This window comes from Gadus macrocephalus, chromosome 1 (assembly GCF_031168955.1).
Source record: "Gadus macrocephalus chromosome 1, ASM3116895v1".
NCBI classification, from domain to species: Eukaryota; Metazoa; Chordata; class Actinopteri; order Gadiformes; family Gadidae; genus Gadus; species Gadus macrocephalus.
The window spans coordinates 1,089,858-1,116,018 of NC_082382.1; the positions used below are offsets into that span (position 1 = coordinate 1,089,858).

General features: G+C 42.7%; 2 protein-coding genes and 1 long non-coding RNA gene across 3 annotated transcripts; all 3 read left to right on the top strand.

The window, feature by feature from the left end:
* Nucleotides 1-11,437: 11,437 nt before the first annotated feature.
* On the top strand, nt 11,438-13,539 carry LOC132464242 (mucin-1-like). The gene is made up of 2 exons (XM_060060532.1): nt 11,438-13,324; nt 13,413-13,539. The coding sequence occupies exon 1, from the start codon at nt 11,629-11,631 to the stop codon at nt 12,520-12,522; it is 894 nt and encodes a 297-aa protein (XP_059916515.1). The 5' UTR covers nt 11,438-11,628; the 3' UTR covers nt 12,523-13,324; nt 13,413-13,539.
* Nucleotides 13,540-14,651: 1,112 nt separating this feature from the next.
* LOC132464884 (uncharacterized) lies at nt 14,652-17,852 on the top strand. The gene is made up of 8 exons (XM_060061530.1): nt 14,652-14,884; nt 15,160-15,261; nt 15,458-15,628; nt 15,884-16,018; nt 16,309-16,443; nt 17,085-17,153; nt 17,248-17,342; nt 17,562-17,852. The coding sequence occupies exons 1-8, from the start codon at nt 14,735-14,737 to the stop codon at nt 17,680-17,682; spliced, it is 978 nt and encodes a 325-aa protein (XP_059917513.1). The 5' UTR covers nt 14,652-14,734; the 3' UTR covers nt 17,683-17,852.
* Nucleotides 17,853-17,857: 5 nt separating this feature from the next.
* LOC132464894 (uncharacterized) lies at nt 17,858-19,250 on the top strand. The gene is made up of 3 exons (XR_009527389.1): nt 17,858-17,955; nt 18,041-18,114; nt 18,371-19,250. It is a non-coding gene; the product is annotated as an uncharacterized LOC132464894 (long non-coding RNA).
* The last annotated feature ends 6,911 nt before the right edge of the window (nt 19,251-26,161 follow it).

The window sequence follows — 26,161 nt, forward strand, 5'->3', positions numbered from 1 at the left end:
AGGAAATTTCAACAATCCCTTTCTCCTCCATGCTGCAGTTCAACCCGGACTGCACTGCACTGAGTTTGACGGTTGAACGCTGATTGGCTGTTACGTTACACATGTCACTCAGTTCTCACGCTGTTGAACTCTGATTGGCTGTCATCACGCGAACTTCGCGTCAAAGTTGAAATATTGTCGCCGGTTTTCTCTCGCGAAAAATTCCCCCGATACGCGTCTCTACGTTCACTTTGTATGGGATCTTGTCGCCCCGTCGCGTTTGGAGTGAACGCACAATGCGCTTCTTCCTCGGCGGCGCCATGTTTGCTGCGTTCTGAACCAAAATAAAGCAGCGTGTGTGTGACGTCATGACGCATTTGCCGCGACCGGAACCGATAAGCGGAATTGTTAAGCAGGCATGCTAATGATTCCAAGGAATCGGTTGACTCTGCACCGGTTCTGAGCAAGAACCGGTTGTCGATTCCCATCCCTAAGCAGGGCGCACCACAAACCCAACCTCCTCAACAGGCGTTCCCCCCCCAGTACAACAGCTTGAGAGCCAATGGTCACCCACTCCACCTGCCTTAAATATACGCACACATAATAATGGGAACCCAATGATTGGGAACAAGCAGAATCACAACAATGGGCCCCAAGGACAGTATAAAAACAATCAACAGCAGGGATTCCAAGGACAACGCAGAGGTCCCTTAATATGTTTTGGGTGCAACCAGGAAGGACATATTAAGAAAGATTGTTCGATTAACCCTTTTCCACCACAGCAAGGACAGGGCAACGGCTATCAGGGGAAGCAAGATCAAGGAAACTACAACCAGGGACAACAGGGTCCCTTTATGGGTCAGGGATACTAGGGGTGCCCCGAGAATCCACAGGGCGAGGGTCAGCTTGTAGCAATCGAAAAAAAGCTGATGAGGAACCAATACTGCAGGTTCTGATAAATGATAGAGGCACGCCAATGATGGCTGACACTGGAGCCACTTACACTTACGTAGGTTCAAAATATGCCTCTCACCTCCCCATGGCAGGAAAATTCACCAAAACTTTAGGATTCTCAGGACACACGCAGTTAATATCTATGACAGCTCCAAGGATGACAATCTGAGAATTCTTATTTTAAGGTGTATATGTGAGTGAGTGAGTGAGTGAGTGAGTGAGTGAGTGAGTGAGTGAGTGAGTGAGTGAGTGAGTAAGAGAGAGAGTGAGAGAGAGATTGAATTTGCATTGTACTGAATAGATTATTTGTGCGCTTGGATGTACTCTGTAATTGGTTCCTGAATGTAACCTATGTCCACTGTTTTAGAGAAAACGTAGAACCACCACTGGGATTGGTGATTCTGTGGTTCTTGGAGACTCTCCATCGCGTCGGAGCGCCATGTTGTATAGATCATTACATCTTGGTACACAGAGCACTGGTGAGACAACGGGTTGGATCAGAGGGAGAAGGTGTTTGGAGAAGGGAGAGGAATGTAAAGAAAGCAAAAAGGGTGGACGCGGACCGACGCAGAGGTAATAAATCAGCGGAGAGGAGGCTGGGGGTCGGTTTAGCTCAGGAGGTAGAGGAGTTGTCTTGTAACCGAGAGGTTGCTAGTTCGATCCCCATCACCTCCTAGCTGAGTGTTGATGTGTCCCTGAGCAAGTTACATGGTGATCACAGGTAATAGGAATAATTATCTATACTCACAAAACATGAGCAATTAGCGTTAAAAGTTGTCTGCACACCACATTCCACGGGATTCAATGGCGCCATGGCAAACACAGTTGCACTCATCAAAAGAGGAGCTGACCCAGCCCATTGACTCTGCGGTGGATAGGTGGATGTTGTTTTGGTGCTTGGACCTGACGAGGTCTAGGTGCCAACACAAATAAAATATTTCCTTAGAGATTACGATAGTAATAGACAATTTATTAAAAATGATCTTATAATTTAGAAAAAACAATCGAAAATAAGTACGATAGAACCAAATTTCTAATTCAGGTTATCCACAATGACAAATGTCATTTAAAATAGATAAGTAAAATGAAATAAGAAAGGATCTGTGTGTGAGCCTGTTCTCGTGTGTGTGTCTGGGCCGCCGAGGTAGGGGAGAATCCTCTCCTACTCAGAGTGATGGAATACACAAGGCGATACTGAGAGCATACTTCAGATAAAACAATATGGTTAATTAGCAAATGGAAACAATGTATCAATTCAGTGTTGAATAAACTAGATAAGGACAGCATAGATGGTTAGGGTTGGGTATAGTAGTGAATCAAAATGTGGAAAACACTAAAGGCTTAGGTAGAATAAAAGGTTTAATTTTAATTTAAATAGAGAGTGAAGGGCAATCGGGTAGGATTATGAAGAGAATTGTGATTTTGAGCAACGGTTAAGACAGAAGTGAGTCGCCCAAGTTTTAATATTGTGATTTTTGTTTTCTTTCACATCTCCCTAGTTAAGGACAATAGGTGGATTGACGCCACATCTGCTGGGAAGGGATCCTACATGCTATGTTGTCAATTTGGATACGGAAGTAGTGGGTTTCAAATGCCACTACTGCTGCTGCAACACTTTAAAGCCCATGGTGCAGGTTTTTATTTTTTTATTTTCTGGCAATTTTCTAGTTGGTAATAAACATTTAAACAATTATCCATTGTATTTGATGTTGTAGGGTATCACAAAAAATAAATATAAGGAAAAGTAGGTCATATATTAGTGGTTATTAGCCACAGGTTAGCGATGATTCTTATTTCTCCCACAATGCATTGCATGACGTCACGTAAGGTACTCCGCTTTTGGACGACAGCCGAAGCCGCGAGTGAGAGAGTGACAGTGTCAGATTATATAAGTAAATACATAGATAGAATATATATATATATATATATATACATACATACAGATAGATAGATAGATAGATAGATAGATAGAATAGCATAACATCGATAGATAGTGAGGGATAGCATAGCATAACATAACAGATAGCTGATAGATAGATAGATAGATAGATAGATAGATAGATAGATAGATAGATAGATAGATAGATAGATAGATAGATAAAATGGTTTACTACTGTATTTGTGGCGGGTGTAACAACTCCAGCAAAAGTGGACATAGGGTCCATTGCTTCCCGAAGGACAAAGGGATCCTCCGAAGCTGGGTGCAATTTGTCAAGGTTAGGCGGGAGATTTTTCAGCTAGCTCTGTTAACTGCGGTCAAGTGAGCCGCTATTCGTTCATCCGCGGTTAAGCCAGCCGTCACACAAAATCTTTGTGCGCCTTTACTCTAAACATCCTTTGGGTGGTATCTCGCAACGTTTTCAAAATAAAACCCTTCACCTACGTGTGTAGATATAAAGAACACTAGCTGTCTTACGGCGGCGTCTAAAATCTCCGCACTTGCGGACATCTCGCTAGTCAGCTGCTCACCCATAACATTGTGTTGGTAGTGGTACATATACTTTTTAAATAACCATAACTTGCTACATTTTCAACCGGTTTACCAACGGTTTGGTTTCTTACAAACCTTATTAACGTGGTTATAATATTGTACCTATTTTAGAACATTTAAACTTTTTAAGAATCTAACATAATTATTCATCAGTATCAAGTATACAGTGCCGTAACTACATCTCTGACGTTTATAACAAAACAAACCGTTTGAAAATGTAGCAAGGTGGTTATGGTTATTTAAAAAGTACATGTACCACTACCAAGTCAACACAGTGTTATGGGTGAGCAGCTGACTGTGGCAAGTTGGCCGCCAGTGCGGACCTTCGACTCCATTGGCCAGCAGAATATGCATGTGTACGTTTTTCGAATGATATTTTTTCTAAATCTAATGGTTCCTTGTGTACAAGTAGTCAGCAGACTGGTTAATATGGTCATATCAGTCAGTGCCTAAACTTATGTGAAATTCGGTCTATAGCCCACTTCAAAGTGCTGACATAATGCAATTTGCAAAGGCGAGAATATGCATGTGTACGTTTTTCAAATGACATTTTCTCTAAATCTATACATTAAAATCAAATGGTTCCTTGTGTACAAGTAGTCGGTAAAACAGTTAGTATGGTCATATCAGTCAGTGCCTGAACTTATGTGAAATTCGGTCTATAGCCCACTTCAAAGTGCTGACATAATGCAATTTGCAAAGGCGAGAATATGCATGTGTACGTTTTTCAAATGACATTTTCTCTAAATCTATACAGTACAATCAAATGGTTCCTTGTGTACAAGTAGTCGGCACACCAGTTAGTATGGTCATATCAGTCATTGCCTGAACTTATTGGAAATTCGGTCTATAGCCCACTTGAAAGTGCTGACATAATGCAATATTGCAAAGGCGAGAATATGCACGTGTACGTTTTTCACCTAATGTTCTAGGTAATTGTCTGCTACAGACTTCTCTTGGCGGACCTACATTTCAACAGTAATGGCAACATAGATGAAGCTCGAACCATTGAGGAGGCACGCTACGCTGTTCGCTATTCGCGGTTTCAGAAAGGTGGCTGGGTAGTCCACCCCATCAAGGAGAAACCATCTTACGGTTAGTAGTTTCACTTAAGGTGCGAACACACCAAGCGCGTACCTCGCGTACCATGTACGTGCGTAACGCAGCGAAAATGTTGCTTGACCATTTTGTGTCAAAAATGGTCAGATACGCGCGTACGCATACGCGCGTAGATGAGACCGCCCAAAACTCCCCCCCCCCCCCCCCGTGGCTGCGCTGGATTTAGGAGTCCGAGGAAGGAAACCCAAACGCCGCCGTGTTTGGATGGATGATAGAGTTTGGATCGGGTTAGATTAAATAATCTCGGATATAAATAACAATAATCGGGTTAAATAACTTCACATGGTGTGTCTGGTGTGTTTCCAGCATTCGTAGTGTTGATCAGCAGAGAAATAGTCCGCCAAGACGTTGAGGTTGCTTAGCAATCAGAGACTCTGTCCATGCAAGTGAACGGAGCGTTCACTCTTCGTCATAACTATCAAACCAAACATCCTTCACTTTCACAGAGCGAATATTATGAGAGTAAAATGCACATTTCTCGCTAGAAATGTTTCCATAAACGCATTTAATGGCGTAACTATGTTACTATTTCCACTCAGAATAAAGAAAGTTGCCGGCCGTGGCTGCCATGGACATGGCTGCTCTGGAGTCCGAGGTAGGAAACCCAAACGCCGCCGTGTTTGGGTGATAGAGTTTAGATCGGGTTAGATTAAATAATCTCGGATATAAATAACAATAATCGGGTTAAATAACTTCACATGGTGTGTCTGGTGTGTTTCCAGCATTCGTAGTGTTGATCAGCAGATATATAGTCCGCCAAGACGTTGAGGTTGCTTAGTAACCAGAGACTCTGTCCATGCAAGTGAACGGAGCGTTCCCTCTTCGTCATAACTATCAAACCAAACATCCTTCACATTCACCGAGCGAACATTATGAAAGTAAAATGCACATTTCTCGCTAAAAATGTTTCCATAAAAGCATTTAATGGCGTAACTATGTTACTATTTCCACACAGAATAAAGAAAGATGTCGGCCGTATGCTTCTGTCCAAGCTCACTACTCTCTGCCAGTGACGTCGGGTCAAGCTCAACGCTGATTGGCTATTGCGGCGCGTATGAGCGTAAAAAGTTCAATTTTTTGAACTCCTCGCGTACATGTACGCGCGTATATGTACGCGCGTATATGTGCGCGCGTATATATACGCGCGTATATGTACGCGCGTATAAAACGGAGCAAAATCTGGACGCATTTTAATGCTACGTCAGACTCCACCAGGGCAGAGTGTAGACTCTGCAAAACAAGAATATCGTATCGTGCAGGCTCCACTAACAACCTGCACAGACACATGCGGACATCGCATGCAGCTGTGTTGCTGGAGGAGTCGAGGACAGAAAATGAACCACAACCGTCTGCCAGCGCAAGTGCAACAGCTGCAGCTTCCTCAGGTGCCAGAACAACTACTTCCTCAGCATCAGCAACAACTGCCTCCATTTTTACACCCCAGCCTGCAACCCACCCTCCTGCACCCACAACCCAGAGCTCTATGAAGCAGTTCCTCCAGAAATCCTTAACTCCAGCAAGACAGACAGCAATAGACGAGGAGTTGGCCAAGATGGTGGCCAGAGATTACCAACCCTTTTCCATTGTTGAGGATGTTGGATTTAGGAATTTTTGCCAAGCCCTCAATCCTATGTATGCCCTCCCCAGCCAAAAAACCCTCACACAGAAATTCATCCCAGGCCTATATGATGCTGCACGGGCCTCCCTGCAAGAGAGGGTGAAGACAGCCTCAGCTGTATGCCTGACAACTGACTGCTGGACATCCCGCGCCACCACGTCATTCATGGCCGTCACCTGTCATTTCATAGAAAATTACAGTATGGCATCATGTCTACTGGACTGCTTTGAATTTAGTGACAGGCACACATCAGAAAACCTGGCTGAAGAGCTCCACCGAGTGGCAAGAGAGTGGGGGATGGAGAACAAAGTTGTGTGTTGTGTCACAGATAATGCAGCCAATATAACAAAAGCCATTCAGCTGCTGAAATGGACACACCATCCATGCCTGGCTCACACCATAAATCTGTTTGTGAGAAATGCTCTGAAGGCTATAAAGCCCACTGTGGATAAAGTAAAGGCCATAGTGGAATTTTTCCACAGAAGCACAGCAGCCACCCAAAAACTGAAATCCACCCAACGGCAGATGTCTATGGCAGAGCTGAAGCTCAAACAGGAGTGTGTCACCCGGTGGAATTCGGCATTCCATATGATCCAGCGAATCCTGGAATCTAAGGATGCGGTTATCGCAACATTGGCGGTCATCAACGCACCTGTGGCTCCTCTCAGCCAAGAGGAGTGGGAGGCTCTGCAAGAGGCCTGCAGCGTCCTGGAGCCCTTTGACCAGGTCACAGTGGAGATCAGCGCAGAGAGGTACAGTGTTCAAACATCATCTCATTGAACTTTACTATAATATTACTATGACCTATTAAACTTTATTAGGATGTTATTATCATTGTAATTATTTGTTAAATTTTTTTTTTGACAAACAGGTTTAGAAGTGGCTGAAAATAATATTATTAAATAAAAAATATTAGTAGCCTATGTCAAGCAATTTAGAAGTGAAGCTAAAAATAATATTGCTAAATAGCCTAAATGAATAAATATTATATAAAATATAATATTTTGATGCTTCTTTTTTCAGGTATGTTACTGCCTCCAAAATGCTCATACTGTGCAGGGGTCTTCAGAGGGTGACAACAGAGCACCAGAGCAGAGTCACCACAGCGTGCGTGAAGGATCTGGTGAATTCCCTCTCTTCAAGCATGGACAAAAAATTCCACCGGATGGAATACAATGCAGTTCTGTCCGAAACCACCATCCTCGACCCCCGCTTCAAAAAGGCGGCCTTTAGTGACAACAGAGCAGTCGACGAAGCCCTCCAAAGAATTACCACAGCAGCATCCAGGCATAGGCAGTCATCTCACCTGCAAGGGGGTCATGGAGGAGAGGAGGGAGCAGCAGCACATGAGCCGGAGGAGCCCCAAGCATCGGCTGTTTGGAGGTTTTTTGAGGAGCGGGCAAGCGGAGACACTGCACCCAGGAATCCTACAGCTGATGCTATTCTGGAGGTGAGGTCCTACCTTGAGGAGCCTCTTTTCCAGCGCAGTGCCGACCCACTGAGGTGGTGGGAGACAAAGGCACTGATCTATCCACAGCTCTCTTATGTGATGGCACGTAGACTGTGCATAGTGGCAACATCCGTCCCATCAGAGAGGATCTTCTCCAAAACTGGACAGATCATAACTGAGAGAAGGAACAGGATCAGCCCTGCCAAGCTTAGACACCTGGTGTTTCTCAACGCCAATCTAAGTCTTTGAGTGATACAGTGAGTTCCTTGTCTCTATAGTGGTTCAAAACTTGTGTTTTGTTTTGTCATAGTGTTACACTTAAATTTAAAAGCACTTTATTTGATATTTGTATTGTGGCTTTTCTGTTATGAAGCTGCTTTGATTGCCTACTTTTTTGTATTGTGGTGGGTGTTTGTTTGTATTTAAATTTAACTGTTCAATTTTTTCTAGTTATTTTTTTTGGAAGTGGTGCTATTTTGTAATAAAGGTTTTATTCATAAAGCATTGTTATGCTGCATTTTTACTCATAAGTGCTTAACAATGTCAAAGATTGAAACAAAATGTTATAAAATTAGGTTTAAGCTATTAATTAATTAATAATGTAAAACATGTGTATGGGGAGCCGTTTGGGAGCCGAAAGAGCCGGCTCTCCACAGTAAGAAGAGCCATTAGAGCCGCATCTCGCAAAGGAGCCGAAAATCCCATCACTACTGTCTTGTCTTGTGCTGCCCCGCCCCCCCTCACCACCTTCCTCCAGAAGGTTGCCATAGGTTTGACATAGTTATAATGGCGCTCTACGGCGTATTTATGCGTTTTGATGTAAACGACAACTTTGTCGAAAACGATGTTGTGTGCACAATGTTATTTTTGAAAACGAAGGGGGGGGGGATATTCGTTTCTATAAATACCCAGCTACGTATAAACGTGGCCTTAGACTGAACGGCACTGCAGGCAGAGTGGGTTTGTTATCGACAGCGTTGCCAGATTGGGCAGATTCACCACCCAATGATTATTTTTCCAGCCTAACGTAGTTAGGGAAATCTGCCCAATCTGGTAACACTGCTCACCGGCCAGGGATCCTGCTTATTGGTTCATAGCGCAGCCCGAATAGATTTTTGCTTGAATCAGACGCATTAAGGTCACACCCACTCAGAGGAGGTCTTTCCTCCTCTCTCCCATTGAAACCCATGTTATTCACCGGCCGCCAGTACTTTTGGGAAATGAATGGGAGTCAACGGAGGCTGAGGGAGGACCTTCCTCCCTGAAGTAATTGTCAATAGGCGATAGGGATAGCTAATGTCCCTTTACCCAGGGAAACAAACATTATAGATTCAAAGGCCTTAAAGTAGTCATATTTAAGGGCAATTAATTCATCACAGTAGTCAATCTACATTTTTTTTTATTCTCTACAATGTTAGGGAGGATCTTCCTCCCTCTCCTCAATGGAGAAGCCTCCACTGCCGTAACCCTTTAAATACAGCGGTGAGCCCCGTGCGTAATGCTGCACCATGGCACTGCAGGCACTGCTGGAGGACCATGCAAATGGCAGGATTTGGAGGGAGAGGGTCTTCAGGGACCATATCGATTTATTGGTACATAAAAAACGAAAAAACGGCTTGTTTTCTGGTTTCTGCTAGTGTCAATTATTCCCAGAAAACAGAGTAATAAAACGTACCTTATTACTCTGTTTTCTGGGAATAATGAGCAGAAACCAAAAACCAGCCGTTTTTTCGTTTTGTCCAAAAAAACGAAAATCAAAATTTCAGTTCGTTTTTTCGTTTTTTGGTTCTTCTTACCAAAACGAATTTACCACTCAATATCTGGTTGCCGCCGGTGGGCGGGTCCTCTTATTGGCTAGTGTGCTTCGTTGCCCTGTGCTCTACAAAAATAAAAGTTCTTCCGTTTGATAATGTAGACAAAAATATTACTGTATTATAGACGCTAGCAGACACAGAGGACCACAGTCACCACCGTGTCAGTCAAGACTGACACGGCTTCAAATAACAATAATAGTATTCATAATCATTTGAAAATGAGAACTTATGAAGTTATGATGACTTCAGTGCAGTTGATGTTTAGCCACAGTTAATACATGCAGAGTAGACCTGAGGGCTTTACTACGACATCATTGTCCGGCTCTGAACTATGCGCTCTGTGCGCGTTCACATCAAAGGAGCTGCGATCGCGGGCTGCTGATTTCCTCACAGCCTGAGAGCTATGAGGAATACAAGTCATTCTAACACATTTCTGACAGCTGAACATTGCGCAGGGCTCTCCGTGAGACGCACGCAATTCAACCCATGCACACGCTCACGTTCGGACTTTGGAACGACTTGCTAGTGTGGAAGCGCTTCCGATTCCGCTTTTTAATACTGCGTTTACGCTTGTAAACACAAGTGCGCTTATGAATAAAACATGGCAGCAATCAAGTTGATCGATATTTATTTGACTTTTGTCTGTTATGAATGCGGTCATGTCTCCTTCGCATGGAGCCTCTTTGAGGAAGTCACAAAAGCTTTGTTGCGGTTGATCGAATCGTCTTTATTCTTATTTTTTTTATAAAACTAAGTGAAATTGTCTGAGATGTGATTCATGCATCACATTTACAGTATGGTTGATTACTATTATGCAGGGGAAAAAAGACAAAGAAAGTGATGATAATCATGTATTTATTAGGATATATTATTAAACTTTTTTTTTTTTTTTTCTTCACCCCTCGCAGTCGACTTGGGATCTGTCGGCGGTCTACTGGTAGACCGCGATCGACTGGTTGGGCACCCCTGGCCTACATCATTCACTGCTTCTTCCGTGGTCATTACAATATTATGAATCGACTGCGTCGGGTTCTCCGACGTCTCTCCCTCTTCCACAAATAATAATAAAAAAATGTTTTACTCATTTATTTAAAGTTATATTTTTCTTATATTATTGCTATAAGGTCTGCTGGAATGTTAGAAAGTGTTCAGTATTAAATAAATATTTTTAAATTGCTATATTTATTCGAGATATTATTGATGATGACGATGACGATGATGATGATGATGATGATGATGATGAACACAAGGGGCCTCCAGTGGTCTATTTGGTGCTCACACTGACAGTAAAACTGGTGCATAAAGCAGTAGTCAAAGTTATGCATATTTTCTTTTTTCTTTTTAACTAGAGTCTTTCACTTCTCCACCTTTGGAAAGGTAAGTTTTAATACAGTTCCACATCCAGACATAATGATGAAATAAATGTCTTATAGTAGACAGTATTGCAATTTAATATAGGTGAAATGTTTCAAATTTAAGATAACAAATGCTATTCATTTCTATTCCAGTCTCGGAAAACGACCAAAACAGCCACATTTATAGTAAAGGCCATTGACCAGCTTATGCACTCCGCTGAGTATGCCCAGAGTGAGGAATTTTGGGCAGTGGCGTGCATGCACCTGGGAATTCCACTATCCAGAGGAAATAAAACGTGACTGAAGCATACATACGAAATGCATAAAAAGGTATAGTTTAATGGAAAACTTTAATGGGAACTTAGATGGTCATACAGACATAAAATTGTATATCTTCAAGCTAAATATTTGGGAGTAAAGCAGCAATGCTGTGTAGACAGCTACCCTCTCTCCCATATCAGTCTAGCATTAAAAAATTACATTGATTATGTTTTGACGCGTCATGACGTGTCAGCATTCCTACATAACATTGCTGCAAATGTTTTCTATCACTTATTTTATTTGCAGTGCATACAGTACTGTCCATCAACAATTGCTCACTGATGACCCAGCAGTGTATACAAATATGGCTGTTTCCCTGTGCCCCTTCTGCTCCATGTGACCCCTTGGGGTCTTTGACAGAAAGAAATCAGTTTGCTCAAACATTCACTCGTTCTGTTTGATCAAGAGGCCCTGGGCTACCAGACAAACACAGGCAAATGGGAGTCATGGAGATTACTGTAACCAATTATTCATTTCAGAACAAGATATGATTTTTTTTATGCTGTTATTCTTATGTTCAGCCCCAGATGACCACACCTGAGGTGATGACCACACCTGAGGTGACCACCTCCGGCCACACCAGCCCTTCTGATGGCTCTGCAGCGTCTCCTGCACCCTCCGGCCACACCAGCCCCTCTGATGGCTCTGCAGGGTCTCCTGCACCCTCCGGCCACACCAGCCCCTCTGATTGCTCTGCAGCGTCTCCTGCACCCTCCGGCCACACCAGCCCTTCTGATGGCTCTGCAGGGTCTCCTGCACCCTCCGGCCACACCAGCCCTTCTGATGGCTCTGCAGGGTCTCCTGCACCCTCCGGCCACACCAGCCCGTCTGATGGCTCTGCAGCGTCTCCTGCACCCTCGCCTCACTCCTGCAACACCACTTGCGCAATGTCACCAGCATCCTCCGCCGCCTTCAGCCCGTACAAATATTTTGTTGATTCTTTGCCTCAGTGTCCTGCCTTCTTTTTTGTTTCCAAAGAAGACTGGAAATCATTGAGGAAGACCCAGGTGAAGCGGCAGTTCTCCAGCCTCGACTGGACTGCGGTGATGTCAAAGGGCATCAAGGAGGTCAACCCGTACTGCAGCTTTGCCTTCAAGCGGCATGCTGTGAAGACAGTGGGATCAAGGAGGCGTGGGGCCCTGTTCAAGGCTTCCGCGTATTGTGCCTTCGAAGATTGCCCTCTCCAGGTTGAGCTCACCATTGACGATGACTCCCTGAGGGCCAATTTGACCTTCTCAGGGGAATTTGTGAGGCACAGCAGGAGGCAGCTGGTACGCAGGCCTGGTAGTGCCAGCGAAAGGGAGGTCCTGGCGGAGGCACTCAAAAACAAGCTCCCTAGGAGCTTGTTTCTTGAGAAACTCCAGGGGCTTGGTGAGGACATTTACGAGTCAGGGATGGAGTCCCAACAGCAGGGGTTTTGAAGACTCTGTCTTCTGAGAAGAGAGGACACAATCGCCTGCATGAAGACGACATGCTTTGCTTAAAAATGATGGCGGAGGAGGAGCGGGGGACTGAGTCTGCTGTAGTACAGCAGATCTCCCAGAAGCCGAAGGCTGTGATGCTCTGGTCTGCAAAGACCATCAATGTTTACTTTGACCAGTGTAAACACGACATTGTTTACATTGATGCCACTGGCAGTGTGGTCCACAGGTCAATGGGAGACCCTAAACCATATTATATATATGAGATAGTGGTGAGACACCCACATAAAGGGTCTTCCCCCCTCCCTGTGGCTACATTTGTCACAACTGACCAAACGACAGCATCAGTCTCCCATTTCATTGCAGCCTTCCTGACTGATGCTGTGAGGCAGCATGGGCAGGCAGTGCGAAGAAGGCCAGTGATGGTCATGTGTGATGGCTATCAGTCCTTCTCCAGTCACTCTCCATGAATTTTTGTGGGATATCCCTCCCAGAGCTAAGAGGTATTAAATTATACTATACATACTTTATTCATCCCCAGAGGCAATTTTCAGTATTCACACAGCCATAAAGACAGATTCACAAAACAAATATATATATATATATATATATAAAAACTTTAAATTTAAATGTGCAAAAAATGTAGAGGGATACGGGTGCAATCAAGCTCTGTGTTTTACTCCTCTCCTAGGTATTATGGGATTGTGACTGGAGAGGGACAGGCAGATTGTGCTGAACTCCCCATTCTTCATAGATGCCTAAGCCACATTATGAAGAATGTGAAGAGTCTCTGCAAGAAGCAGTGAGTAACAGTGAAATTGATCATTTATTCTGTTGTATTGTGATAGTGTATTCTTTGTAATACTAATTGCACACGCTTTTCTTTACAGTGCTAGCAAACATTACCATCTAGCCATGCATGTGATCGGGACAATGACTCAAGCCCGAACCATGCATGAGCTTGATGATGTCTTCATTAGCGCAGCTGTCATCTTCTCCAGCCCTTGCAGTGCAGTGAATGTTTTGAAAAACATTTTCAAAATGTGTAAGAATTTGGGGTATGTGCATGAATGGCGGCACCTTTGGAGAGAGGAGGAAGAATTTGGGATATGTAAATGGATGGCAGCAGCACCTTTGTGTCTTTCCTAAGTTGGGTATTGGGAGGTGCAGAGCATTTAAGCAACCGATGAGGTCACTCAGATTACATTAAGGTAGAGGGTCTAAGAGAAACCAAAAACAACACTTGAACTAACTGTTACGAATTTTGCATTAGGTCATGTAACAACAACAAGTCCATTATAACACATGTTGTGTAAACATGGTATCAGTAAAAATTGTTTGCTTATCATATCCAAATTAATTAATTGGAGGTGATGTGTGAATTTGCCAAAGTTATCCTAATATCAATTTTTCCTTTTTATAACAGAGTGAATTGGTGCCATCGCCATTTCTTCTGCATTTTCAAAAAAAGAAATGTGCAAATGGACAGAGATGGTGACCCAAATCTGTATCGATGCCCAAGCATTATTCCCACTCTACTGCAGAATCTCCTCCCTCAAGCTCCTTTGTGGACTGGCCTCCTCCTGGGTTAGTCTGGAGTAAACACAGCCTGTTCCCAATTAAAGTCCTCAACCTTTTATTCTAGCTTTGTGGTGTCCTCTACATAAATTCCAATGCATAAATTGGGGTTATTGTCCCATAAATTCATTTCTTTCCCACCTACCCTATCCTCAGGTGACCTGGGACGCCACGGGAAAGGGCCAGTTATTTGCAGCTGTCGAAGAAATTTGAGAAAGCAGCAAGTACAGCTAAACAGGTATAATATCAGATCAAAGTTCATAAAAATGTCATGATGTTGCTCATATAGGCATATTCCTTATGAAATACTGTAATATTATTGAACATGCCACAAGCACAACCACTGTGTGCTCCCTTTGAGCTGCACTGTGGCTGCCCACTGCTTTGGGTGAGCCAGTGTGTCCTTAAAAATGTCACACCAACGATTGTGTGTCTGTTCCCGAAAGGGTGGAAAGCAGAGAAAGCCCCCCCCCACACCCCTCTTCTTAATTTATTCCTAGTCCTCATTTAGTGTGGGTGCATTGATTTGATGAAAGGGGCGAACATACTAATTATTGACCAAAATGTTTCAATTGGGCACAATTTCTATGTGTCAATCCAGAACTACACACAGGACAACAGGACCCAAGGGATCATGGAGAAGAGCCAGTGGGACTTGAAGAAAGTCAGGCTCCAGAGCAGGCGCTTCAAGAGGATGGACGATTTTGTGGCCATGCATAAAGTCAGCACCAATGCCCTGCTAAGGGAATATGCTGACTCACTGAAGAAAAGGAGGAAGCAGAAGGTGATATGCTATTTCTACTTAAAAACGTATGGATACACTCAGTCTCTGACTCACTCACGCTCACTTACTAACTAACTCTCTGGAAGAGGCAGTTTTTATGGACTCATCATACCACTGTAGATGTTTGTATATAAAGCATATGAAGTATGTGTATATTTCACATGAATGAACACAAAATCCTTGTATGCATGTATTTATGTGTAGACAATGTGTGTGCAAATTCTAAAGGTTAATTCTGTGAAACCGGCCATTCAAATCTTTGATTGGTTTTGTAGAGACATCAGGTGGAAACTGAGAAATGGAAACACAGAAGCCAAAGGAAACGGGCAGTGTACGCGGCACCAAGGAAGAAGGCATTTACCTTTCAGACAACAAAGGTAAATTAAAAAGTCATTGAAAACATTAGTGAGCATCCCTCCTAAGGATAACAACAATTGTCTTTTGACTCAGTATGCCCATATATTTTTGAAATAAATACAGGCATGTCGGAATCACAGAGTAGTGTAAAATTTAAGGAAAGGAATATTTCCCTTAGAGTTTTTTCATTGTTGTGTTCTGTACACTAAATCTTAGAATGCTGAACCTTTGAGCACTGCTGACTGCCCATCTGAAAGCCGCCCATCCTCACCCCTCTGCCCTGTGAACGTCCTTCACCTGTCTTCACCTGAACATGCAAGTGTTCAGTTGAATGCTGATAGTCCAGGTGAAAGCCACCCGTCCTCATCTGACCTGCACGACCAACAGGTGAGGATTAGTACAATGGCATGGAAGGTAATGAACAAGACAGAGCTTACTAGCGCGCACACAGACAGACAGACTATCTATTTTTTTGCACCTTCACTTTGATTTTTCCTCTAACCCTAACCCTAGGCAGAAGAAAATGAGGATGCAATATAATTGCTTATTTTTTATAGCAGCTCTCATTTCAAATCATAGACTTACACCATGGATCATAGACCTTAATTGCAGCATTGATTAAATGTTAATCCTGACTTTCAGTTAACCTTACTGTGGAGAAAGAGGTCGACAGAGGTGGTTGTTGCGGTACTGCCATCTAAAATTAAGGGTCGGAGCATCTATGTACACCACTCAGAGCTGCGTTCACTACGGCCACACCTGTGGTTGACAGGAGAGGTAGGCATCTTTAAACCTCTTCCTCTCACTGCTTGTCTGCACTGCTTACACGCTTAGCAATAGCAATCATACTGACGGGCGAACTAGTGAATAGTTGTTATAAGTAATAAAAGGAAAGTTGTTGGTTGCTGTACAGCTGCTACTCTGAGTGAGTGGTGCGCTCATAATAGGCCAAATACTGTATATATGCCAGAATGACGTTATTAGTTTCAATGGCCAAAAAAGTGGTTTGCTTTCATGTGGTGATGCTGTCTGTTAATGTTAATCAAACATTATGTTGTGTTCATCAGATAATTCATGGATTGATGCATCTCAGTGCCTACACACACAATGTGGTAGACACCATCTACCTGATGGACCATTACACGGCAGGTGTGATTTTGTCTGGGGACAGGGCCACAGTACGCCGTCAAAGCCTACCTAAGGTAATATGTTCAGTGTCTGTTTGTGCATGTGATGGTATGTTGTGTGATGGGAATACTTACTATTAGGGATGGGCATAATTAATCGATGATCGATCATTGATCGTTAAGAAATGTGTCGATCAATTTATATTGTTATCGATCAAAAGGACGTTTTTTTATTTGGCATTGAGAAGACCCGTGTAATAAAGCGGACTACACCAACTCTTCTATTCCACATGGAATTCTGTTCCGATTGAGCTGTTGTTCCACTTCGAATCGGACAGGAAGTGTCCATAAACGCAGGAGAATGAACAATCAATTTCCATTGCATTTTGAATATAGCATATAAATAGTTAATTGTAATATAAAATTATTAACAATTATCGATTAATTGATCGTTAATTCTCCCGACGATCAACTAAGGCAATTTAATCGAATGCCCATCCCTACTATACAGTCGTTCATGAAATAGCTGGGATGAGAATCTTCAAGTCCTCTTCATAAGGAAGCACTATGTATTTTCACTGTCTGAAAGCTTTCTTCTCCATGCCAACATTTCTATCAAATATGGTACCCAAGATAGACATCATGATACTCATAGGTAAACAATTGACTTACATGTTCATTAAATCATCATCAAACATTGTTTTTTCATGCTGTAGGTAAACTTTGAAAACTATGAAGCGATGTTGTCATTCATCCATGTGAATGGGAATCATTGGAACATGCTGGTTTGTTGCCTTCTTAATTTTCACTCAGTAAGATGTTTGTTATCACATCGTGAAATAAAGTATTAATTACAGTATACCCTCTCTTCTTTCACAGTACATTCATGCAAAGTCTGGCACAGTCTTCCAATTGGATCCATCACCAGCATCCTCTGAGCTTGAGGACTCTGTGCATGCCGCCACGAAAATACAGTAAATATTCAAGCTAGAATTCTAAACATTTGAAGTCAGTCATGTTCACATTCAACAATGGCAGCTGTTTCTTATTGTATGACCTCAGTAATCAGTGGTATGTTTGAAGATCTGTCCATATGCCTTATAAGTGAATACAAACTTTGCTAAAATGTATCTGTGAATGAACAATGTTTTGGTAGTACCTAAAGAAATTATCACAACATCACGTTTCTTCAGGGAATACTTCAAGATGAGGAGAACATCCCATGGGAAAACGGACTGGGTTGATGTTCAGTGGAAATGCCCCACCCAGTGCAAAAGGATGGTTGCAGTTGTGGCGTTATTGTTGTCGAAGTAAGTTGAACTATGTATAGTGGAAACATAATGTTTCTTTCATGTTTGCAGTGGTAGAAATAAGGTTCCATTTAGGTGTTTCTGCACACATGCAAGATTTCTGTAAACCCTCCCCGTCATGCATGAGTTGACATATGCTTTAGTTATCGTTTAAAAGAGGAAGACAATTTTCAATAACTAGACTTCCCTCAGTTGCCCCAAATGCAATTTGAAACCACCAGGAAAGCCATGGGAGAATCTAGGAGGAATATGGGTCTCCAAGTCCTTGAGCCATCAGGTACAATAACTTAAATAATGAATAACTTAAAGGCACTCCACATGAATTCAGATTAAATGTATTATGCAAATACACTTTCTTTCAGTCTTTGATGAAGAGACATGTTCAATGTGTGGAGCTGACAGGCCCCCTGGAGAAGCACCTGCCAACACAGACTGGGTGAGTTGTTGTGAGCAGCAGTTCAATGTGGAATCGTGATGTGACATACAGTGTTGGTAGCAACTTACTAAGTTACTGTAATAATATTACCCCAATGGATAACAGCACTTATTCCTCCATGAGTTATATGTAATGCACTACTTTTCTTAAGTAACTTCACCGACGCTTGTGATATACCAGTTAAACTTAAGTGTTGCTACCAACTGACAAAATCATGTGCATGAATAAATCATGAATTCATTTTTTAATTCAACAGATCCAGTGTGATAAATGTGACCGGTGGTTCCATGCCGTCTGTTTAACCATGGACCCCAGGACACTTCAAGAGCTGAAGCAAAAGCAATGGCTGTATGTGCTGTGCAAATAAATATTTTACCTGTTACCTGTCCTACAAGTGCTCCATGACCTTTATATTACCTTTACATTTCTCTCGTTCCGCTGCTGCAACTTGCACCACATCCCATGAGCCCCAGCCAGCATGTCTCCTCTCCTTCTCTTCGCTGCTGTGTTGGCCTTAGTGCTGTGTGCAAGGCACCGACTGATATGACCATATTAACCGGTGAGCTGACTACTTGTACACAAGGAACTATGTGATTTTACTGTATAGATTTTGAGAAATTTTCATTAGAAAAACGTACACATGCATATTCTTGCCTTTGCAATATTGCATTATGTCAGCACTTTGAAGTGGGCTATAGACTGAATTTCACATAAGTTCAGGCACTGACTGATATGACCATATTAACTGGTGTTCTGACTACTTGTACACAAGGAGCTATGTGATTTTACTGTATAGATTTAGAGAAAATGTCATTTGAAAAACGTACACATGCATATTCTCGCCTTTGCAATATTGCATTATGTCAGCATTTTGAAGTGGGCTATAGACCGAATTTCACGTAAGTTCAGGCACTGGTTGATATGACCATATTAACCGGTGTGCTGACTACTTGTACACAAGGAACCATGTGATTTTACTGTATAGATTGAGAGAAAATGTAATTTGAAAAACGTACATATGCATATTCTGCTGGCCAATGGTGTCGAACGTCCGCACTGGCGGCCAACTTGCCACAGTCAGCTGCTCACCCATAACACTGTGTTGGCAGTGGTACATGTACTTTTTAAGTAACCATAACCACCTTGCTACATTTTCAAACGGTTTGTTTTGTTCTAAACGTCAGAGATGTAGTTACGGCACTGTATACTAGATACTAGGGATGAGTCGGTCGCGACCGATTCGTTCCCAACGAACGAATCCCGAACGTGAACGACAAGAACTGGTTCCCCAAAACAAGAAGAACTGGTTCTTTGATTCTTTTTTTTTAACATAAACCAAAAAATATGCAAACGAACAGAGCTTTGTATCCCCGTGACTTATATTGATTGAGTCTACAACGTTCTCACAGATTCAGCCAATGAGAGGTAGCAATGGTGTTGCAATGGCACCTGGGTAAACAAATGACAAGGCGGTACCGTCGAATATGTGCGCTTTCTCTGTCTGACGTATCTTGGGTCATACCATTCAACGTGGGGGGCCACTCATATATCCCCCTACATTTTTTCGAAAATAGACTTGCCCTCCATCTGCTATTGGATAAACGCATTTCCCAATCCCAGGAGTCTTTGCTGGGATTGGGAAGAAATAAAACTGCAGTTCGTATTTTTTATTTATGACCATGAAAGTTCTGTAATGCCTGAATAATGAAGACACCAAATGACGTAATCTGACGTAACGAACGAATCAAAACCAACGAATCAAACAAACGAATCGTTATAGTGAACCGAACTGAAAGAACTAGTTCCCGGAAAATAATCATTTTGCCCATCCCTACTAGATACTGATGAATAATTATGTTAGATTCTAAAAAAATTTAATAATGTTCTAAAATAGGTACAATATTATAACCACGTTAATAACGTTTGTAAGAAACCAAACCGTTTGTAAACCGGTTGAAAATGTAGCAAGTTATGGTCATTTAAAAAGTAAATGTACCACTACCAACACAATGTTATGGGTGAGCAGCTGACTGGCAAGATGGCAGCAAGTGCGGACGTTCTAGACGCCGCCGTAAGACATCTAGGCCCGGTTTCGGAGACAAGGCTTAAATCAAGACTGGAGTAGGCCTAAATCAGACTAGTTAATCCTGGCTATTTAAGTGGCTTGCATGAACATGGCATAAATTTGGCTTAGTTAGTCTGAGACTATGGAGTCCTGGAGTAAGCTTAATGAGAACACTTGGTTCAAGCCTCATTAGACTAAGTGGAAGCACAGGCTGTTGGTCCAATTGTGCTCATGAAAACCTGAAATGGAGTATGAAACACCATTGTTGCAGTGAATTTTGAGACAACACAATGGCAGAGGCAAAGAGAATTCGCTCCAAAAATTATAGTGAGCATGAAAAAACACTACTAAAACTAATTGTATCGAACCATCCAGTCATTGAAAGCAAAATCCATACTGCTGCTATTGAACAGAAGAAAAGAAGTGCTTGGACTGCAATTGGCAATGCATTCAATGCAAATGAAGATGTCACCACAAGAACAGTACAACAACTGCAGGTGAGTTAATCTTCATTATTAGGCACAAAAATATGTGTTTGTTTCCTGTTGCCTATACCCTGCTTATTTATGGCCTACCCAAATACAATACTCCTGCTGCTTGTAGCATTCACATTGAATGAATATCCTGTTTAAAAGGGTAGTAACCTATTTTAAAGGGGCATATGCATGTGAAACATGGTGGTAGAGTAAGATATGTTGCACAAAGGAAAATCCATACCTATACGTGAGGGGGAAAGAAATATAAAATAAAATCATTTCTCCACCATGACCTAAATTATCAGAAGACAAACTTATTTTTATTATGCCTTATCAGTACCAGTATTTCAGATTTCCCATATTACTATTTTTGTGACATCAAAAAAGAAAACTAATGAATGATATCTGCCTTCATAGGTTCTATGGAAGAACATTAAACTGGGATTAAAAAAAGAGAATGCAGCAAGCAGAAGAGAGCGATTTATTACAGGTGGTGGACCACCAATAAAGGACACATGTGATGAATTGGGTGACTTGCTGTCTGGTATAATAGAGCACCAGCAACCTCTGGATGGTATTCCAGACAATGACCATTTGGACAGTGAACATGGAGAACTGAGCACAAATGGTAAATATACCTTAGGAAGTAAATTGGTTACAGGACCATATTAGTTGATTTGAGTTTGTAACAGTGGTGTTTTTTTCCAGAGGAAACCAATCAAGAGCCAGTTCACAACGAGCCTGAACCCTCCACATCTGCTATGGCACCCCTGGGAGTTGAAGCTGCTACCATCCAACAGAGACCAAAAAAGATAACTATGCATGAAAAGTTAGCCAGAGAATTTCATGAGCGTAAAATTTAATATTTAAAAGAAGAACATAAAATGAAAATGAGAATTCTAGAGGTTGAACTGGATTTGAAATTGGGAGAGAGGGCTATGTTCCAAAAGAGAATTCTGCATACCAGTAGCCATGGTGAATATGAGGAATTGTGAAAAATAAAAATAAATGTATTGTCATTTGGCATGTGAGTGTGAGTGAGTATTAATCATCACAAACTACATTTTAACCAGCATTGGTTCACTCGTTTAATTTTGCTACATTATTGTAATTTTGTACAGAAACAGTATGCAAGCAAAACTATACCATAATGAATACATTCAATATTTAAATGCTGAAGTGCTGCACTGTGAAAGCAGCTCTGTGTGCAAGTCCTCGCTGGTCATTGGCTGCCTCTGCCACCATGGGCACATCTGCATCATCCTGATCTTCCATTGGCAGATCAGGACAGCCATGCTGCTTCAGGTAGTTGTGCAGCACAGCTGTAGCAATGATCACTTTGCAGCATCTTCTTGGCTTGAAACGAAGCGTATTTCGTAAGCACTGGAATCGAGTTTTCCATACTCCAAACATACGCTCGATCATCCCTCTAGTACGGATATGAGCTCTGTTGTACCTTTGCTGCTCAGCTGTTGTGGGATTTAGATGTGGTGTGAATAAATAGTTACTCTGACCCACGGACGTAATTTGGGGGGGGGACACAGGGGACATGTCCCCTGCACTTTTTCAAAAGGCCGTTCTGGTCCCCTGCAGTTTTCACCGTCCGGAAACCATGTTACGCTATGGTAAACAGAGACTCGTCAGGCACTAGGACCAAGCGGAAACGGCCGCTCGAGCTGAAGCCAGTTTGCTTTTGAGGGGAAAAACGGTCTGTCTAGTTACTGGACCAGATAAAATGAGACGGAGAGGTAATAAAGTCTGTCGGCACGAGGACCTTGGATTTATTAAGTAAAGTGGCAACGGTTATACAGAGTCATAAAGCGTGAGAGATCGAATATGTCTAAGTCCCTAATCAGCGCTGATGGTTCGTCCGGAGCTTCGCCTCCGTGGAAGGTCTGCTTCAGAAGAAGGTCAAGAGTCCCAGTGTGATACAGTCTTATGCTGTATCCTCCTCTCGATGAGGTGTGTGCGTTTGAGGTGTGTGTGGTTCTGTGTGTTTTCGCTGGACCTTGGCTCCCAGGCCCCTGGTCTATGCCTCCTAACGGGGGAGAGCTCCTCGTGTCTCCGGTGTGATAAATTAAAACGGGGGAGTGCCCCCCCGAAGTGTCTTGTGTGTGATAATTTAATGTGGCTCTCAGGCCCCTAGTATCTGCATGTGTTCCTTCTAGTGGGGGAGAGCTTCGAGGTGTCTCCTGTGTGATAAATTAATGTGGCTCTCCCGTTCTTGAGGATGACTGGTGCATTGTCTACCATTTGCCTGGGAAATGGGGCCTTCGGCTCTGGCCTTGACCTGACTATATTATCATGTTTGTGTTATGTGTTCGTTGGGTTTAGAGCAAGAGTCGACTATATATTAATGTGCCTGCCATGTGATGTGCTCATCAGGTTATTTTTCCCAACACTTTCGTTTAGACCTGCCCACAAGCTCCTCCATTGGCTCTGCATTCCTTGTGTGATTGGCCGTCCCCGCTGTCACTCCATCAGGTTATAAACAGCACCAGTACGCACACCGGTCTGCAAAGTGATGCCATTGTGGACCAGTATCCAGAGATCAATAGGAGGATATTGGATGTGGAGTTAGCCATGTTTAAGTCAAAGAACACCTACATGTCAAGCACAGAAGCTGCAGACATTCTGAGAAGCAAGCTGCCTGAAGTCAGAGGTCTTTTTGATCAGGTGGAGGTCCTTGTGAGGCTGTTGTTGGTTGTTCCAACATCGTCTGCTGAAGCCGAGAGGAGTTTCAGTGCACTGAGGAGGTTGAAGACCTGGCTTCGCAACTGCATGAAGCAGAAACGCCTGAACAATGTGGCAGTTTGTCACATACACCAAGAAAGGATTGATGCCTTGGACAGGAAGAAACTGCCAGGAATTCATCATTGCCAATGACCGAAGACAACATGTGTTTGGAAGCTTCATGTAGCTGAGAAGCCGCAAATATACTAACTGAGGCTGGTGGATCTGTTAACCTCGCCACTGTGTGAAAGAAACAAAGAGATAACAAATACAGTGTTATCAGACAAACCGTGTAATTATAAATATACACCCTTTCACACCTTAATTGCCACGATCATCCTGTAAGGCTTAACAAGACGAGAAACTACTATAACTGCCTAAAATGACAGTGGTTCTGTGTTACATTCATTTTAAATAAATTTGATCACTTGACTACTTACACTGAATTATGGACATTTTATTCAATTTCTCCCCACCTGTGATATTCCTGCCAGTTTGACCTGCCCACCACTGGGTAGTGCTATGTAAATGAGGTCTGTTTACCATATATTCCAAAAATAAGTGTAAAATTGGTGCTACTGAGATGGAGTGAAGTTGACTAACAAGGTGAAACACAGAATTGGGTGATAATGTTTTGCTACATGCTTTACAACCAGACAAACCAAAAAAGGGAACAGTAAACTTAAAAGTAGCAACAGAAAACTAGAAGAACTACTAGAAACCACAGTGAACTGAAGAGTTTTATAAAAAATATTTGTGTCCCCCCCACCTCTGAAATCACTGACACCACACAAATCACCAGTTTCACGATGAAAGATTCCACATGCCAAGAACCTCAAAGTGATCAGAACTTGCAGTTGATTGGACACAGGCCTTCCTCTTTGAGACAGAGAGGAAAGTCTAGGCTCAAGCAAAGTAATTATCTCCAATTAGAGTTTAGATTTTCTGCCCGCACCCGAGCCCGAACCGAACCGACCCGACCCGCGGGCCGGGTCGGTCCAATATTTCCCGCCACTATCCTCGGGTCGGATCGGACCGGGCGTGATCAAGCTTTTTTTTATTTATTTTTTTATTTATTTTTTAATCACTATTAGCTTAATTGGTACGGGCAAAATTGTCTATTAATCAGACGAAATATTATATATAGGTAGATAATATTCTTAATGTATACAAAGTTGCAGAAGTCAGACTACGAAATTGCAAAAGGCAACGTGTCATGCGCAGTTTTCCTCCACTGGCAAGCGTAACACCGGCTCGTACATGTACGGTTCGTTGGATACAACAAATTCCTCATAATCGTCTTCAAAAGCAGATGCATCGCTAACTCCTCCAAACGTGGGCATATCTTGTTAATTGAATACGCTTATAGAATTCCTTCGTTCACTGTACTCTGCGTTTGTAGCAATGACAGCGGCAGGTAACATCAGTCCGCCGCTGCTGTAGCCTACGTACAGGAATATACACTGCTGCTGAGACCCCGCAATTCCCTCAAAATGCAATGCAATGCAAGGTTGGTTTTATTTCTAACATTATTCTATAAACAGACATTTAGATTTATGGTCTGTCGTTATAATTGATTTACCTCGGGGGTACTGTGGAGTGGGTATGACTGTTTTTAATAGCAGGCTATATGTCCAAAATTCCGAACTACCCCTTTAAGAAATGGTCGGGTTTAAATCGGTCGCGGGCTCATCATGACAGTTAATGTACCGGGCTGGGCCGGGCTCGAATGAGCACGGGCTCGGATAGGGTCGGGTTTGATTTTTCGGCCCGATCTAAGCTCTATCTCCAATGCATTTTCCTTGTGCATACGAAAGCGGTCTCGAAAAGATATTTCATCAAACTGATTCAATGGATCACTCCTATCCAGCAGTATTCGTCTGGCTGGCCTTTGTCGTGCATGTTGGTCCTCATTTAGATATTCCAAATAGTCCATGCTCCCAAACAATCCAAAGCTCAGTTTCACAAACAGTAGCCTAGCCTACTAAGCGGGAGTTAAACCTGCCTCCTTGGCAGATTAGTTTAAGCTTCAATTCAGTCCAATTTAGTCCTGGAGTAGCTCTAATGCTCAATTTTGCAATCGGCTTTGTTTAATCCAGAACAGGCTTAATCCACGACTATTTTAAGCTACGTCTGTGCAAGTGAATTTCAGTTAAACCAGCTCAAACAGCATTTTAGTCTGGGACTAGGCTTAAACCTTGTCTCCGAAACCGGCCCCTAGTGTTCTATATATCTACACGCGTGGGTGAAGGGTTTTATTTTGAAAATGTTGCGAGATACCACCCAAAGGCTGTTTAGAGTAAAGGCGCACAAAGATTTTGTGTGACAGCTGGCTTAACCGCGGATGAACGAATAGCGGCTCACTTGACAGCAGTCTCTGTTACCGCATACTCAAGAATATGCAGCGCGCATTTCAAGGAGGAGGATTACCACTCGGGGAGATGCCAAGATGGTCTCACTTGGTTTGAAGAATAAGAGGACGGTGAAGTTAATTCCTACCGCCGTGCCGTCTGTGCATGCAAACCACTCTGCCTGCCCTGTCCCGAGGTCGAGAGACACCGTCTGCCGCAAGCGAGAGATTGCCACGGTAAGCATCATGCTATAGCTGCTAATTACAAGCTGCGCGTTAGCTAGCTCTGTGTGTATTTTGCATACTGTGTTCCCTTTGACACAGCCCTACAAGCATGATCAGTCTGACATTTGTTACGTATTTTAAGAATCTAAGCTACCCACACATAGACCCAATGATGCAGGACCAAACATATAAGCCGTA

Bases quoted from the DNA above. Each gene is read 5' to 3' on its own strand.
- LOC132464242 (XM_060060532.1), top strand. From the start codon at position 11,629: ATGACCACACCTGAGGTGATGACCACACCTGAGGTGACCACCTCCGGC.
- LOC132464884 (XM_060061530.1), top strand. From the start codon at position 14,735: ATGGAGAAGAGCCAGTGGGACTTGAAGAAAGTCAGGCTCCAGAGCAGG. The intron at 16,444-17,084 runs GTAATATGTTCA...TTCATGCTGTAG, and splicing joins GCCGTCAAAGCCTACCTAAG to GTAAACTTTGAAAACTATGA. The intron at 17,154-17,247 runs GTTTGTTGCCTT...CTTCTTTCACAG, and splicing joins GGAATCATTGGAACATGCTG to TACATTCATGCAAAGTCTGG.